General features: G+C 35.2%; 1 protein-coding gene across 1 annotated transcript in view; it reads left to right on the top strand.

Moving 5' to 3' along the window:
* The first annotated feature begins 2,566 nt into the window (after window positions 1–2,566).
* Window positions 2,567–16,853, top strand: part of RNF180 (ring finger protein 180) — a 61,637-nt gene continuing 47,350 nt past the window's right edge. The window contains exons 1-3 of the mRNA XM_041470783.1: window positions 2,567–2,668; window positions 4,811–4,906; window positions 8,560–9,507. Coding sequence (XP_041326717.1) covers window positions 2,567–2,668; window positions 4,811–4,906; window positions 8,560–9,507 — 1,146 coding nt within the window. The remainder of the gene's footprint in view (window positions 2,669–4,810; window positions 4,907–8,559; window positions 9,508–16,853) is intronic.

Raw genomic sequence — 16,853 nt, 5'->3', positions numbered from 1 at the left:
TCCTAGGCCAGAAAAACACTTCAGCCTGCTGTATCATAGTATTAAAAAAGTATCCACTTGAGTTGGATTTTTTCCATGTAGTTCACTCTTGGTTGCACAAAACACAGAAAAATACAACCATGTCATTACACATATACTATGCACTCATTTCTCTTATGTAAGTGTAATTTTAAATAAGAGGTATGTGCTGAGCTAAGAAGAACCTCTTAAAGGGTATAACTAGATAAACAAAATAAATAAATAAAAGACCTTTTATTGTGCAGTAAAGCTTGGAAGATGTTATATAGATGAGGAGGATGTTTACATCAGCTCAAATGCCAGTGATCCTTAGAGAGCCTTTGTTTGCATGACTTGAACCTTGTCTTTTAAATATAGCAGGTGCATTTACTCATCAGTCTTTTATCTGATTGTTGAGAGGTCTATCCCCAAGTGGTTTTTGCCCTGCTCCAGTCATCAGCTTCAGATGAAGCAACTGTTCGAAAGGTAACAAGACATTCTCTTGGAACAGAATGTATATAGAGACATAAATATATCATTTCGATAAAAAAAAATACAGCATAAAAAGTGATGCAAGGTATGTATCATCTCACATCAAGAAGGTATTTGAGTAGGTGAGGATATGGCTGTACCTAAAAATAATGTCTGAGCTGGCTGCATGCAAAATATCTTTCAGTCCATCCTGGTTGATCTTAGATTAGAGGCTCACACTGAACTGTTGTAAAATTAAATTCATTCTAGAAGCATGTTGTGAATTTGTGAAGAATAAATTAATTAGAACAGCTTTAAAGTGTTTGAGTGATATAAAGAAATTCATAACTGATAATTATTCTCTCAATACCCTGTGGTGCCCAGTGTTATAACAGCAAAGTGATACAAAGTACTTCTAAAAATTATCAGAGAATGAATTTACTTTTTAAAAAAAATCATTCATAGACAGGTTCATTATTTTATATGTCACATTCTGAAATGTGTCTGATACAGAAAGTAGCAGCACTGACAAAGGTAGGTTAGTAAAAATTAAGTTTTGGTTAAGTAAAAACTGAAGTTCTGCTTAAGTCAAAGTGTTTGAATTGTTCAATTTTTGTCGGGAACAAAACAGATTACTAGTATAAGTTCTTAGTTTTTTATGTGTATCTTTCATAATCTCTTGCGTGTCTATCTAAGATTCGTTAATGGACCCTTAATATTGTAAGGAAATATTTAATGTTTGCCTTAATTTCATTTCTTAAGCTGAGAGTGGATCTGATTGTTAAAAACTGCATGTATACTTGAGCTCGGAGTCTGCTGTACGTACATGTTTCTGCTTGTCCTTGTCAAACTATATTTCAGACCTTTATTTTTGTAGAAAAGTAAAAAATGCAATGAATGAAGACCTCAGATGTAAATAAAATATAATTAGTAACCTCTCTGTGTGTTGCATTGTCTTTGATCAAATCAGAAAACAAGGCAGAAAAAGGAAAGGTAGAAATGGGGAAAATACAAAAGTCTGTATGTTTCAACAAGGCAAACTGCTCTTCAGACAGCCTTTCGTGAAGACCTCACAGTTTCTTTAGTTAGTGAATACTAAAAAAATTTAAATGTCAAAATAGTTGCAAAATTAGATGTTTGGACTCTGAAACTTTTTACACTGATATTTTAGTTTCATAGCCCATTGTGCCCATCAATGAGTGCTGTGCGCTTTAGCACTTGGAGTAGGCCTAACTCTGCTATAGGGCTTGAGTTCTCATGTAGATGAAAAAGATTTTCTTTTTTTTTTCTTTTTTTTTTTCTTTTTTTTTTTTTATGTAGCTAGCACAAGGGGGTAAAAACATAAGTACTTCAAAAGAAAAGTTGGAGAATCTTTGGAGAAAACATGACAAAAGGGAAAGACTTTGGAAGAAGCTAGAGAAGACCAGAGAGACAATCAGGACGCAGCAAGACAGAAAAAGAGAAAAATAGAATATTTTTCTTGTCCTTCTGGTGGCTTATGTAGGTTCTGTTTCACAAAGAGGTTGATAAAGGTCCTTGAAAAATGTTTGCACCAGTAGTGCTCATCCTTGCACACAAAATAATTTAAGGGAGCAAGCCTCCAGGGGCGTGTTGAGAAAAGAATCTGTCATCTATAGTTCTATGTTGGCATTCATTATTGTTATGTGACATTATATGTGTGTATGTTTATTTATTGCTTAAGGTAGCAATGACTTATTGTTATGGACATATTCCAGAAAAACTGGAGTTCTCTTGTCTTTTGTCCAAATATTGGACAAGCTTTTTGTTTGATTGATTGGTCAGTTTTGTTTTATTTTAATTTGGTTTTAGTTGTTTTGCTGTTGTAGCTTTCTAGTTCTTTTTGCAACCTGGAAATAAAACCAGCTGTTTCACGTTACTATTTAAAACATCTAGATGGCATGCTATACATGATCCGAGTATGTTTGTAAGTAAAGTATTGGTCTCCTCTAAAGTGGTGAGAATATTTATGGACTTCAAGGTCTCAAGAGTCAAGTGGTGTTTCAACAGGTGACCAAATTGTATGCTTTGTGGTCTTTACAGGTCAACATACAGAGCTGCAATATCCCAGGCTGACATAATGAACAACCAAGAAGCTGGTGTTCTATGTTGCTGGAGATGTAGGAAATACATAGCAAATTCTGTTTTTCTTGCAAAATGTAATGGGAAAAAAGCATCCAAAGTAAGTATAGCTTCTTCTAAGGGAGATTTTAAGTTCTTCTGGTGCCATTTATTTTAAATGAAGGAGAAGCATTAGACTTAGCCTCACGTTGTAGTTAATCTCTTGTAGAGGTACGTAGTGAAGTAGAGACAGTTCTGTAGAGACTAGTGGAGGAGGTAATTTTAGCGAAGCCGAGTAGGCAGTGATCACCTTCATGTTCTGCCACATGCGGGCTCATGCTCATGGACACTTGGCTACTAGCCTGTACAGAGCACTACCATTTCTAATATAAAAATGGGCTTTGGTTTTGATGGTTTTAAAGCAGTCTTTTTTTGTTTTAATATCTCTTAATGGACAACTCTTTATGTATAAGGTACATTTTAAAGACTGGTTCTAATTTCCACTGTGGTAGTTAACTGTGTGTAAAATATCCCTACATCAGAAAATTTTGCTCTTCATTTTTTAAATATGGACCATAGTCTGTGCACAAAAATAGCTCAGAAGATTAGTCTGCCCTGTGCAGGGTTATACCCTGCTCAGTAATTTATATTGTGTTTATTAAAATAAACAGAAGGATAATTACACAGAATAAAACCATGATAGAGTATTTCCTACTGTTTTATAACGGCAGCTACTAATCATAAAGAGCTAGGGTCTTCCCAAATGTGCCAAAAAAGATTACAGCCTCTTGAATCAAAGTTCAAAAGCAAATAGAAAAGAAGGTGATGATGTTTTCTATTAATGTGTTAGTAATGCAATAACATTCATTTGCACACTAGAGAGGGGTACAACCTGTAGATGTAGAAACAAAGTTAGCTTTTAAGATCATGATAGTATTATCAATAAAGCCCATTTTAATCACTCTGCTTACAGAGCTTGAAGTTCTGGTATAATTTTCACACTTTATATTTGAGGTTCTTTTGTGTGTGGTTTGAAGTGATTTTTAGGGGGGAATGTGGAAATTCCAACTCCTTCCATGGAAAAAAATGTAGTGAAAAGAAAAAGATACCTTTGTCCAAGCTCCCCATGGTGGAGCTTTTAGTTGTGAGTGGAGATCCACCCATCACTGTACATGACTGAAGCAGCTTCTTCTCCATTTATGTAGATAGCAAATAAAAAACTGTAATTTAACACTGTATCTAAAGAGATTGGGAGGGAAAGACAGTACTATGATGAGAAGACTGATGTTTTCAGTGTGTTTTTACAGATTAATTTTAGACCTTCAGACAAAGACATAGCTGAATAATGAATAAAAAAATGTGGAACAAATTTTAAAACAAATGTTGAAGTTAAAAACACAGTATAAACACTAATAATTAAGTGCATATTGAAGTGCAGGTGGTCTTCACAGATAGAACAAAAAGCCAGTGTAGACATGATAAATGGATCTGTCTTCTGTCAATACTTGGAGAATTTTAAGAGCTTCTATCTTCTGTCTATAGCTCCACTTTTAATTTTCAGCAGAATGAAATTTTTATTTCAATTACTTTAATAACATGAGTGTCAATAACTTTCCTTATTCATAAATTTTAACAACTGGTTGTGGGACTTTCTCACCCGAGTTTCCTTATAATTTTAGCCGTCCCCGTAACATTAATTTAGTTAGGTGATTGCTTTTATTTTAGTATCAATTAGTGAAATGCTACAAGTTTTTAGAGTTTTTTTCTCTTCACTTGATCACATTGATGCTGTAAAAACTCTAAAGTTGCTAAGATTACTGGGTTACTCTGTTAGTTATTCTAAAAAGAATTAGTAAATTAATTCTACTCATTGCATTTGTGCATTGCTGATCACAGGCTTCATGTAAACTACAACTTATATTTTTCTGTCTTTACTGAAAAATTATGCCAGCTGACAGTGATTCTACATTCAATTTCCAGGTATTCTTGGAAGACCAGCAAATGCATACTTTCTGTTCTTTTAAGCAAAACCAAATCACCTCCAGACACCTACGTTTCCACAGGAATTTGCCCAATATTCTTAGATTCTGAAATAGAGAATTACTGACAATATCTACCTGATTTTTAGCTTAAAGAAGCACATAATATTTGAGATTTATTATTTGTTAATGTTTACTGGTTTTGGGGAACTGACTTCTGGCTGTATTCGACGAAAAAAAGCTTACATAAATTCTGAGTATTGATGCAATTGTTTTATTAATAGATATCTCAACCTTCAGCTGCTGGTCAGAATTCTTACAATGTATGGCATGTGAACTTAGAAGCCATTCCAGAGTGGGTGAAATGTGTCATTGAAAAGGTAGATTTTTTTTTTTCTTGCATCTGCATTAATCAGCATGTAAAATAATTAAGGGGGACAAATTTCAAGGACATTATTCTGGCAAGGTCCATGTATGTTACAGAGACCTTATAACTGAGGGAATTCTTCTCAGGAACTTCTATCATTACCATTTACAGATGTTTTTTCCCTCTCTTAAATGTTGTTTATTTTTTATTTTTTTTTTAATATACACAGAAGTGCTACAAGTGATAAATTCTGTTTCCTGCTCTGTAACAGATGAATGTGTTTATGGTTGTCCAGATAACTGTGATGGGCATCTCTGCATGTTTGTCAATGCTTATTTATTACCTAGACTTTGGGGTTTGCTTTGTTTTGATCATCATATCTTGCAGTACTAACATATAGGTTGACAGTGACAACAGGAAGCATATTTCCCCATAGAAGTGGACTGCAGATTTATTAAGAGACCAGTTTTTGGAATACGTGTTTTATACTTAAGTCTTTTATACTTAATGTGCTCTTTTGTCATATGAATATAAAGTAGATACATTCCTGCAAATTCAAAGGTCTGATAACAAGCCAGTGTCACTGCTTTTGAGTTTTAACTGCCCATTTGTAAATTAAAAGCATCTCCTAAATTTCCTGTTGTACTGACTGCTTCAGTTGGTATTTTCTCAAAGTTGTTTTAGATCTAGAAGTTAATTTGTGGCATAGATACTAATAAGCAGTAGCAGTGTTTTTTGCTGCACAGATTTTCTTTAATGAATCTTTGATTTTGATAAGTAAATTTTATTTGCATTCCTTAGACTTCTCCTTAGACTTCAGTGTACAATTTTTCTGTATTTTAAGTAATTTCTGCCCTAAGCATACCCATACTGAAAATGATGCACAAAGAGAAAAAAAAATTGTTATGACTGTAGAACTAAACATACAGGAATTTAGAAAACCTTCATCTCCCTTCTTTGTATTGCGCTGTGTGGGGTTTTTTGGTTAAACATTAATTAAACTTTTTAATAGTGACCTCTTTTACTTCAATGCATATAACAGAATAGTTATGTTCAGAAACACTAATCTTGGAGGTGTGTTTGAAAATTACAGCTCATGAGTTATGAGTTATAGTATGAGTCACTTTACAGTATCGCCTAACCATGAATCTTTAATAATAAGAAGGCAGTTTTTTACAGGGTTTTTTTTGCCTCTTAAATTATTTCAGTATAATTGAATTCAATATTGATAGTAGTATTCTTTTCACTTTTAGCTTTTAAATTGTTCTTTTGCACCTTTAGCTTTTGCATTTGAAAACCTGGAAGGGTCAAACTGGGGACTGAGGAAATACAAAACCCATAGAATGCTTGACACCTTTGCTTAAGGCTGCAGAGGAGCAATTCTCCTCTGGTGAAAAAGGCAGACAATGCAATTCTTTGTGTACACCTTTGACATCTTTGTGTTCATTATGTCACTTAATATCCTTGGAACTCGTACCTCATTCACTTTGTCTCTTCTGGCAAGATCCTGTGTTCTTATGGGTAAGCGCAGGGGGATGCAGGGTGTTAAACAATTCTGACTTAGCTCCATATCCTCCTGAGCTCTGAATAATTTTGTGATCATGTGTTATTTTCTCCTGTATGACTCCTGAATCAAAGGCTAAATCATTTTGCATAAGCGCAAAGTCTATTTGCAGGCTGTAAAAACCCACTGCTTCCCAGTCGGTTCTTTTTTTGCCATCTGTCCCTGTTCTTAACCAATCTCCTTGGATTTCATGTACATATTAGTACAGTTAATCTTCAATAATTACAAATATGTAGCTGGTGCTGCTAGTGACCTTTATTGACCTGGATTTTCTGTTACCCATCACTTATCCCTTGTTTTGGTTTCTTTTTCTAACAATTTCTATTTTTTCCTCTTTATGTAGTCCGTCACTAGATCTGTGTACCCTCAGCTCCCTTCAGATCTTGCTGATTTTCCCCCTACCACCTCCTCCACTAGTAGGCTGTTACTTCTTTTACTGAGTCAGTGCTTCCACACTCCATTGCCAAACTCAAACTAAATCAGTCCCAGGCTCCTTGGTACTACACCTCATCTCCCAGTTTTCTGTGCACATGGGGCGTAGAGATGTCCTTTTTCTCCATACTGTGTGTTGCATGTGCATTTTTTCCAGGTGTTTAGCCTTCCTAATTTTCATGAATCATTCCACCTCTCAATTTGAAGATTCAGGATGCTATTCCATTCCAGAGACACCCAATCAAGTCAAGAGAAGAAAGTGCTTTTCTCTCAATTTTAGTGTCTAGCCCCTGGCATCTGGGAAATGGAGTGTAGGAGATTTAAAGAGTAAATCTCTGAAGAAGCTTAATTCTTCTTGGGGAATGGCCTGTGTACACACTGGTCAGTCTTATAAACTGAGAGCCATTGTGCATGTTTACAGAATTCTCAAGAATTTGAAAGCCTGTGATTGTATGTAAACAATTCTTTTTTCTCCAAGTTAAAAAAAACTGTCCAGATTTAAGTAGATTCTCATAGGTGCAATGAAAAACACATCTTTGATATTTTGTGTAATTTTGAGGTTTTAACCCACAAGGCAGGAGTAAGTTTCTCAAATAAGTGTTTCCAGAACTTCTAGCATTGTGTGTGAAAAATAACCCTTTTCCCACACAAGTTGCTGGGTTTTTTTCTGAAACTGCTAAATTAGTATTTCTGGCATTTTCTGTAGCTTTCAATAGGACAAGCATCAGTTATGGACATAGCTATCCAAATCACCTTGAAGGACATTTACAACTGAAAGCAATGCTTAAACTATAAATGTTGGGCAGCCTCTGTATTCATGGTTCTTTATACACTCAAGTGAGTAAAGTGTGACTGGAGTTGATAATGTTGTTTCTCATCTGGGCTTTGATCCCAAACACTTGCATAACTTTAGTCCTCAACAGAACTGTTGGCAGATGAATATAATTGCTTAAAATACCAACAGTTGTCTAAACATGTAGGAGGGCTAATAGTTGTATTAATATGTAGGCATTTATATATCTTTGATATGTATTTCCTTTTGAAAAAGTACCTTCAGGGTTGAAAAGAAATTCATGGAATTATAAATATTGAAAATTACTGTCTCCTTATATATAGAGTATTAAGGATTTGTCATGGTTTCTGCACAGAGATTATGTTGTAATGCTACATACACCAAAATACAAATACCATGTTAAGATTTTGTGGGGTAATCAAAGTTAAAAGCTATATTCTTTTCATAAGAAATCTTCTTCCACTGTACTTAGTATGCAAGAAATGTATCAGCGCTCAGAACACTGAGAAGCTGTGCTTGCCAATTCCAGATTAACATGGGAAATTGATTTCACTGCTTTAAAGATCTAATGTCTTCATTGGTATTGCAGCATTATTCTGTTTATGGACAAATTTTAAATATATTTCAAAGCTCGTACATTTTACAGTGTGTGTTTTAGTTTTCTTAAAATTAGTTATCCCTATAGCAAGCCAAGCTTTGACCAGAACATGATCTATAATGGATTTGCTTTCTGCTGTGAAGTGTCTTCTATTCTATTTGAAAAACAAGAAGAAAATCCTCTTACTAAAGGAGAAAATAACTTCAGTAATTATTTCTTGCTCATTTATTTTCAGTGAACATGTTGCGTGTTTTATTTTTTTTCTCTTTTTGTCAATAGGCACAGTGGACAATTGGAAAACTGCACTGTCCATTCTGTGAGGCCTGCTTAGGGGGCTTTAATTTTGTTTGCAACAAAGAATGTTCCTGTGGACAGTTAGTAAATATACATTTCTTCAAAACTTGGACTGAGGATCAGCCACCTTTCTCAGTTAATTTGTCAGAATCATCAGAGAAACATTTGCTTCTCAAAATTCAGTCTGGTTTTAACAAGGATACCTGCCATGAAGTGGTAACTGCAACTTTGGAAATCATAAATCAAGGGCTTTCCTACACAGCTAGAAGTAATAATGGTGCTGGAAGATTAACAGAAGCACTTTGTCTAGAAGTAAGAGCTCCCAGATATGAGATAGAAAACAAAAAACTTCCCTTAAAGGCATTAAATCAAAAAAGAAATTTCCCTTCTTCCTATCCTATAAAAGATGCATGCACTGTAAAACCTTTTCACAGGAGATCATGTAGCTTGGTTTTAAATATCAGAGAAAGGCTTGTTTTGTCACCCGTGTTATATGAAACTGGGTGCATGGGAACACTTTACTGTGGCCAGAATGGAAATCCACCTGCTTACGTACAAGGGAGCTTGCAATCAGAGTCGAGTAGGAAAGATGGTAGTTCTTTTCAGGATCTGTATAGTTCCAGGGATGACATACTACAAAACCAATTTCAAGTTACTTCCATTACCACATTACTACACAGAGACACTGAAAGTGAATGTGATTTTGAAGGTACTGGACAATCTTCTGGGAGTGTCATTGCTGATGGGTCACCATTTGTGGTGAATCTTTCCTCGCCTACAAGGGCTGTAGCAGACAAACAATACATCACACCGGGTAGTCTTGTGCAGCCTATGAGTATTTCCTTCAACCAAAAGCTGAGTAAGAGAGAAAGAAACAAATCTAAAAGCCTGAGGAGAAAACAAAGAAGGCGAGAGCAATATCTACAGAAGCAAGTAAGTGTTTAAAATTAATTGTGCTACTTTTTTGGTAAAGTTTGACTTGCTTTCTGATTTTTTTGTTGTTGTTGTTGTCTTTTAATACTGGATTAATGTGGAACTGTCTAGAGTCAGGTATCAGGCAAGCAAAGATGTATAACCCCTTCCTACATGTAGTTTTTTTCTAATTCCATCATATTAGGTTTTCTTTCTGTGCACAGTCAAAAACATGATGGGTTTTCACTGGCCTTCTTATTGTTTTGTGATGTAATAATAATCTGAAGTGAGAGAAAACACAGTGAAATTTAATCTGTGGGATTAAAGAAAAACTAAAAATTTGAATCTTCTGAATGAGGAACCCTACCATGTTAGAATTTTCTAACTTTAAACTAATGGCATTTTGGGTTAGCTTCATAGTTAAGAATGTTTTTATACATGTCTTTATTATTTCTTGTAAGATATTATTATATTATAAGAAAATATTTTTTCTATGATTAAAGAGTTGATTACTGCTATTTAAAATATTAGTCCTTAATAGGTAAGTATTTTGTCTGCAAATATTACACAAACTGTTATATATTCTTATCAATTGTACAGTAATGGTTTCCTTCTAAAACCATCTAAAGCAGAACAGAATTAAAGGCAATAGGCCGTCCCAATTTGTAGTGGAAGTCTGGGAAGGAAAGCCAGTCATAAAATGACTAACACAGTTTTGGTTTGCTCTCAAATTTAGTAGAATGACTAATGATTAATATGCCTTTAAAAGAAAATTTCTCATCATTAATTTCCTGCAAAAATAACTGTGTGGTAAGCAAGTGCAAACTTACTAACTAATCAGAGAAGTAGTATCTGCTCAAGCAATTATTCCTCCTTTGGGTAGATTTGTCATTGTGAATTCAAGATTTAAGAGAGATACTTAGAGGGATTCTCTCAATTATATGTGAGAACCAGCTTGAAAATGTAATGGGTCTGGGAAATATTATGATCCTTTCAGTATGGTGTGCATATATTCTTTCTATTTTACAAAGGCTTTTTGTTTTGCTTTAAGACTTAAACTGCTATTGAGACCTTTTGAAAGCTTGTTCTTGTAAAATGCCTCTTTAAAGCTGAGAATCTGGATGTCTTAATAGTGAATACTTGTTTTTTAATAAGCCTATAAAGTTTCTTAACTGTCCAGATCCTTAAAATGGCTTTAAAAATTCCAGATCTCATTGTTCTGGTAGGTGAAATGGTGCACAAGCACAATGTATATTTTTCATTTTCATTATGTCACCTACAGTCTCTCCAGACACTTTAATCTTTAGATGTTACTTTCAAGAATAAAACATTGTACAGATTTTCTGAATTTTTGTAGCTAAGGAAGAAAGATACTTTCAGACCTTTTTCTTGTTAAGGCATGCTTAACCTATTCCAACATTATTTTACTTACATTTGTTGAGATCTGATTGTTGGAGAGATGCGTCTACCCAAATTAAGGTGCAAATGAGACCATATGCTGAAAGCAATAGTATGAATTTCATTTAACAGTAAATGGGAGGTAGAGAGAGATAGAAAGAAATAGAAAAAGAGAGAAGGGGAGTGAAAAAGAGTGAGAAAGAAAGATTAAGTAAAAAGGTATCACCAACCATGGTTCCAGACATCATCCCACTGGTCCTCTTCTGGTCTTCTCAGTAGAGGAGGTCCAAGGTCCCCCAAAAACTTCTCCCCATTTTTACACTTCAGCAAACAAAGGAATCAATGCTCATTGGATATACAGTTCTCCTAGTCTCTTGGTTAAATGATCTGCTTGCTTCTAATGCTGATTAGTCCCACACTCAGTTTTCCTCTTCTTTTGAGTCATTGGACCATGGCCTCTTCCTTCTGAGCTGGACCCAGTCAGAGCTGATTGTCAGCACAGTTGCTGAGCTGGCTTTCCTTGTGGATTCTTTGTGTTCATTATCAGTGCCCCCCCAGCTCGTTTACCTCTTCCTAGTCTGAGGTAATTGGACAATATTACCACCTTCATCTTATCTCTAGTTCCTGTCATGTGACTTAACTTACTATCCAAATTTCCAGAAATTCACAAAGGCATATCCAACTGTGGCATGGGGGACAGGGTGGTAATCAATGAGCAGTTGCCTCGTGTTATGGTTTGCAAAAATGAGTGAAGTCCTTTGGTGATCTTAATGGTGTTTGGGGCAATTTTGATCTTTAAGTATTATATAGAAAATTATATACAGTTTATAAATGTTTGTTCTCATCAGTAAGCATAGTTTACAAAATACAAAAATTTCAAAATTAGTGTGTAAACTAAGTGATTGCTTTCAAGTAGTAGCTTTCAGAAGAAGATACTTTGGTTTGGGTTGATTATTTTATCCTTGGTGAGAGTTTGCAATCATGGCATGGAACATTTAAATGGGTCTATTTCCTAGACTATGTCAAACTGCACATGTGGCTACTGCAGCTGTGGTTCCCAGTGCTGAGGTGTCTTCCCAGGAGAATGTTATTCTAGACAGTCACATCCTCTGTACAGTCTGACGTATCATAATGGTTCTCTGCCATGCACTCCTGCACTCCATTTCTTTTTTTTTTTTTTTTTTGGCCAGTTTTGAAGTTTTTTTTTTTTTTTTTTTTTTTTTTTTTTTTTTTTTTTTTTTTGTGTTCTAGCAATCCTCCTTGTAAAAATGTGGATTTTGACACTCTGGTACTTCCAATAGAAAGCTGATCTGTGGTACTTTGTAACCATGTTTTCTAACACACTGTATGTGTTAAACCTCTGGCTGGATGGAGTGAAAGAGTTTTAATAAATGGAAGTGAGAAACATATAATTTAAGTACTTTTTAAAGAATTATTTCAGTGCAGCCAAACCCTGATGTGAAGTAAATATTTTCAAAGATGTTCCGAAAGCATTGAGCATATCACTTTTATCTTTAATTAAAGCTTTTCTGGAGAGCAGTCAAAGATAACAAACCTGTTCAGACTTTGGAATTTCTTTGTAAATATAAGGGCTGCTTTATTTTGTAACAAGATAAGTATCTGTCAAAGGTTTTCTTCTGTCTTGTAGAAAAGCAAAGTGCAACCATAAATATTGTGTGGCAGCAGAATGTACTCTGTCATTAAATTGAACATAGGAGTGATTCTGTGAGCTCCTGACTTGCACTTTGTCCAGAGGCTTGCATTAATGGAGGTTCTGAGGTGTAGGAGCAGGACTGAACTAGCTAGCTAACAGCAGAGGGACCCGGGATGCTTGAATTTTTTATGTGTGTGTGCACATCTGTGTTCATGGGGGATTTTTAGTCTTCTGTTAGGATATGATTATATTGTTAGCACGTGTTAATTATGTAAATTGTTAGGTATAACAGTAGCTACTTAAGTCTAGGAGTTGCCAATATTAGTAATGATTCTTGTTATGGTTGCTGTAGCTAAGCAGATGAAGTACGTCTTTTATCAATTCCATTTTGTGTGTATCTTATATGTTTACATTGTTTGCTAATGAGAAAGCTTGTATTCGTTTTCTGGAAGATCTCAAAAAATACAATTTGTGATTTCTTCAGATACATTGCTTTTTTTCTCACAATCATTTTACATAGAGGAAGGCTCTGCAGTCAGCTTCAAAACTGCAGTATCCTCTTGGAAAGGATCCTGATTTGTAGGGAAAAAATGCTGACGGTCTTGCTTCATTTCTTAATGACACTTGACTGGTTCTTTTGAATCTTTTTGAAAACATCAGTGTTTTGTCTGACAAAGATGGCTAGTGGTCAGTTTCCAAAAAGTCAGTTTGCTTTTCCTGCTCCCAGTGATAATCTAAACTCCAGATAAATAGGTGGGTGATATATAGCATTGTTTGTCCACACTGTCAGGTGCTGTTATCTTGCCCCACAGCCTTGACTTTTTCAAGTTCATACTGATACCTTCTAGCAACCGAGAGTCTTGTAGTGAAAGTGCTAGGCTTTCAAGGTTTAGCTTGTGACCAAAGTTAGCTTCAGCTATGCAAGTCTTTTGTTAATGAACACAATACTTTACAGTTCTTTTTCTTGCATGGTCATGTTTTTATTGAAATTGTAAATCCTTCATGTGTCTAGTTATGCATTTATGTACTCGGATTTCATTCACTCTTTCTGTGATGATGCTCATAACAAGATTTATTCTCAGTTTGCATATGGATCTCTCAGCTGGCCACTGGGGGGCTAAAAAGATACATGGAATAACTGCTGTTGGTTGTTGTATCATAGAAAGATAAGAAAAGTAAACCAAATTAACTGCGGCTATCTGGTCAATTAGAGAAATTGCTGTCACAGCTAAACAAAGTAAAGCTAAGGAGCAAGCAGGGCAAGGGGAGTCAGCTGCAGCAAGCATGGCTAGCCTCAGCCCTGATACCTTTCAAAGTCAGTGCTGAGCTAGTGGTTGTTCTTACAGCAGCAATCCTGCATTACAGGGTAATGCATGTGGGTACGTGAAGTATTGTCTTTTTTAACTTCCTGAATAAAGGAGGGGATAAATTTTGGGCTGCAAAAAATTGTTGCAGCTGAGCTGAAGTTTCTCTTTGCTTTTGCTCTGGTTGTAACTGTTGTTGCTACATGACCTTTGTTATTAGCACATTCATTCTGTCACTAATTATAACTGGATTAAGAAGAAGGTATTAGGAATGATGGATTCATGCCCAAATGCATGACATACTTTTGCAAAACTGCAGTTGTGGTTTCTGTGGAAGTGGTAGCTGTGTAAAATAGCATGTAACAGCTGCTGTTTTCTGAGCTGCACCTGAATCTCCTGTTGCAAGCATTTAAATGTCAACATTTTAGAGTTTTAATTACTTTTAGCTGCAGTGTTTTAATGCCATTATTTGTGATTACAGCTTTTAAGGGTATTTTCTGACCTGACATCTTCTACTCTTTGACATGACTTCTACACAGCTTGGTGTTAATAATAAGTGAAATAGATAGTTTTGCAAATTTGTAGGAAGAACTTTTGCTTGCATTTGGTTATGAGTTGTGTTGTAAGCAGCACTTGTGTTGGGAAGGAGGGAAAATTGCTTAGGATGCTGCTGGATAGAAACAGTATATCAGGATTGTCTGTATGTATTTTAATATATTTTATGATCATCTTGAAGCTACATTATTTAGACTAGAATATAGTGTAGCTGCACTGTCATAGTAGCTCTAATTAAGGCCAAAATAGCTGGCTGTGCTGTGAATTTATTCCTTATAATTTAGATGAAATATAGGTTATTAAGCTGCTTGTCTACAAAATTCTTTTAGGATATATAGAATGATCACAGCAGAGTGAAATTCCAGGAGCTGTTGTGCATTATGTGCCCATCTTGCAAAAGACAGAGGGGATCACCTGCTGCTTGCTGTGCCAGGCCAGCATTGGTGTTCAGAATGCTAAGATACAATAGAGTTCACTGACATATTTGTGCTTTTCTTGCATCCTTGGTAATGTGTAGTTTTTCTGAAGAGGGACACAGAAGGTCTGCAAATGCAGCCACCTCTGTCTTAAGTCATAATGTACTCATAGTGCTACAAAACCCAAAGGGTCAATGGTGGGGTAATGTCTTATGCCACAACTATGATCTGATCCATCCTCACAGGCACTGTATCTTGCTGAATGAAAACAACAAAAGAGAGAAACAGCCCATTGAAATTAATTACATATTTTATTGCTGTCTGGGAAAAAAAAGAAAAACAACAACCAAAAACCAATGTGTTTTTTCAATAGGTAATCACAGAATCTTTGCTGCTGTTCGAGGCTCTATTGATTGTTATTCCAAGAAAATACTGATGACCAGCCTAGAACCATAGAAGTACTCTACACCTTTTTCTTTTATGAACTGTAAGGCTTAGAAATTATTATTTTAGTTTCTCTAGAAGCTTACAGTCAACTTGGATCATAAGAATTTTTGAAATATGCAGTCTCTCAGCTGAGAAAGACAATGACCTGTTCACAGAGGTAGGTTGCAGTATTGTGCGGTTAGGTGAATCCCATATTTTCAGCAGGAATTCTTATTACATAGATAGAGTGAAGAGCACACTAAATTGCAGTTACATAAGATGCTTTGTGGCAGATGAAAATCAAAGTTCAACAATGGTAAGAACAATAATACAAGAGTGCTTTCATATTATGATTTTTACTGTGTATAACCAGAAGAGCAGCATCAAACACACAGTAAGGAAAGAATTTTACCAAAAAACCCCCAAATTTTGTGCTCCTGGTTCTTCCTTTCTATGAATTGTTACTGACTCATTCTCAGTGACTAAGAGTTTGAGTAGGTTTTTTCTGATTAGTTTTCAGAACTCTCTGAGAACATATAACTGAGGTAAATGAAAGATGTTTTTTATGGAAATTTGAGTGCAGGACTTGGTTCTCCAATTTTTTCTTTAATTTCTTTCTTTTTAGGAAAAAAATTCCTAACATCTGTGAGAATTAAAGCTCTCTACTATTTCACAGAATCAGAATTATAGGATGGTTTGGATCATTTTCACCCCTCTGCCCCTCTGTCTTCCTTCCAGTAGACCATGTTGCTCAAATTGCATCCAGCCTGGCCCTGAACACTTCCAGGGATAAGGAAACCACAGCTAATTCTTCATGCTTTGTAGCAGTCAATGTGTCTAGGAATGTTATTAATCCATCACCTCTCATTAACTTTAATGGTATTTAACTCCAAAGCATTTTTTTTTCATCATCATCTCTTCTGGGAGAAAATAATTCTATCCAAAAATAATTCTTTTCTTTACATTTCTTTCATTATGCAAGCAGTCACTGAGCAAAAGTCATTGTACACATCCAAAAGGCATCATGCTAACAGAACAGATCAGATTTCATACAAACTGTTTCTGCATTTGACAAGCAGTCAGTGATTTTACTAGGAAATGACAATGTTAAAGTAACAAATTCGTGAAAATAATTTTTATACATAGTACTGCAAAATACTGAAGAAGTGGTGTATAGTAACAGCATTTCAGAATTAAGGAAATAATTCAGAAGTAAGGAAAGATGGCACCTGCTTTTACAGCTAAAGAAGCTGGCAGTCTTTCGGGCATAAGAATGTCCAAAAAACAAGTTTGTACGAAAATGTTAGATAAAACAAAAGTTTCCTATGCTATAATGTAACACCCTTATGTCTGTAAACCTGTGATGTCATTTTTAAGCTAGGTGTTGCCAAGATTTTGTTTGAAACACTGCTTTTTCTGGTATCACATGATCCTCTAATGCTTTGTATCAACACTTAAATTACAATGATTTGTGATTTGCTAATGTTTTATATCAACACCTAAATTATAATGATTACACATCAGAAGGAATGATTTCCTTTACAGATGATTTAGCTAAACATGCTTCACATTTCCTACAATTTAGAATTATGGGGGATGGAATGTGGGGGGGGG

This window comes from Pyrgilauda ruficollis, unplaced genomic scaffold (assembly GCF_017590135.1).
Source record: "Pyrgilauda ruficollis isolate IOZ18807 unplaced genomic scaffold, ASM1759013v1 scaffold25, whole genome shotgun sequence".
Classification (NCBI taxonomy): domain Eukaryota; kingdom Metazoa; phylum Chordata; class Aves; order Passeriformes; family Passeridae; genus Pyrgilauda; species Pyrgilauda ruficollis.
The sequence above is the reverse complement of the archived record's forward strand: the minus strand, read 5'-3'. Positions and strand labels throughout refer to the sequence as shown.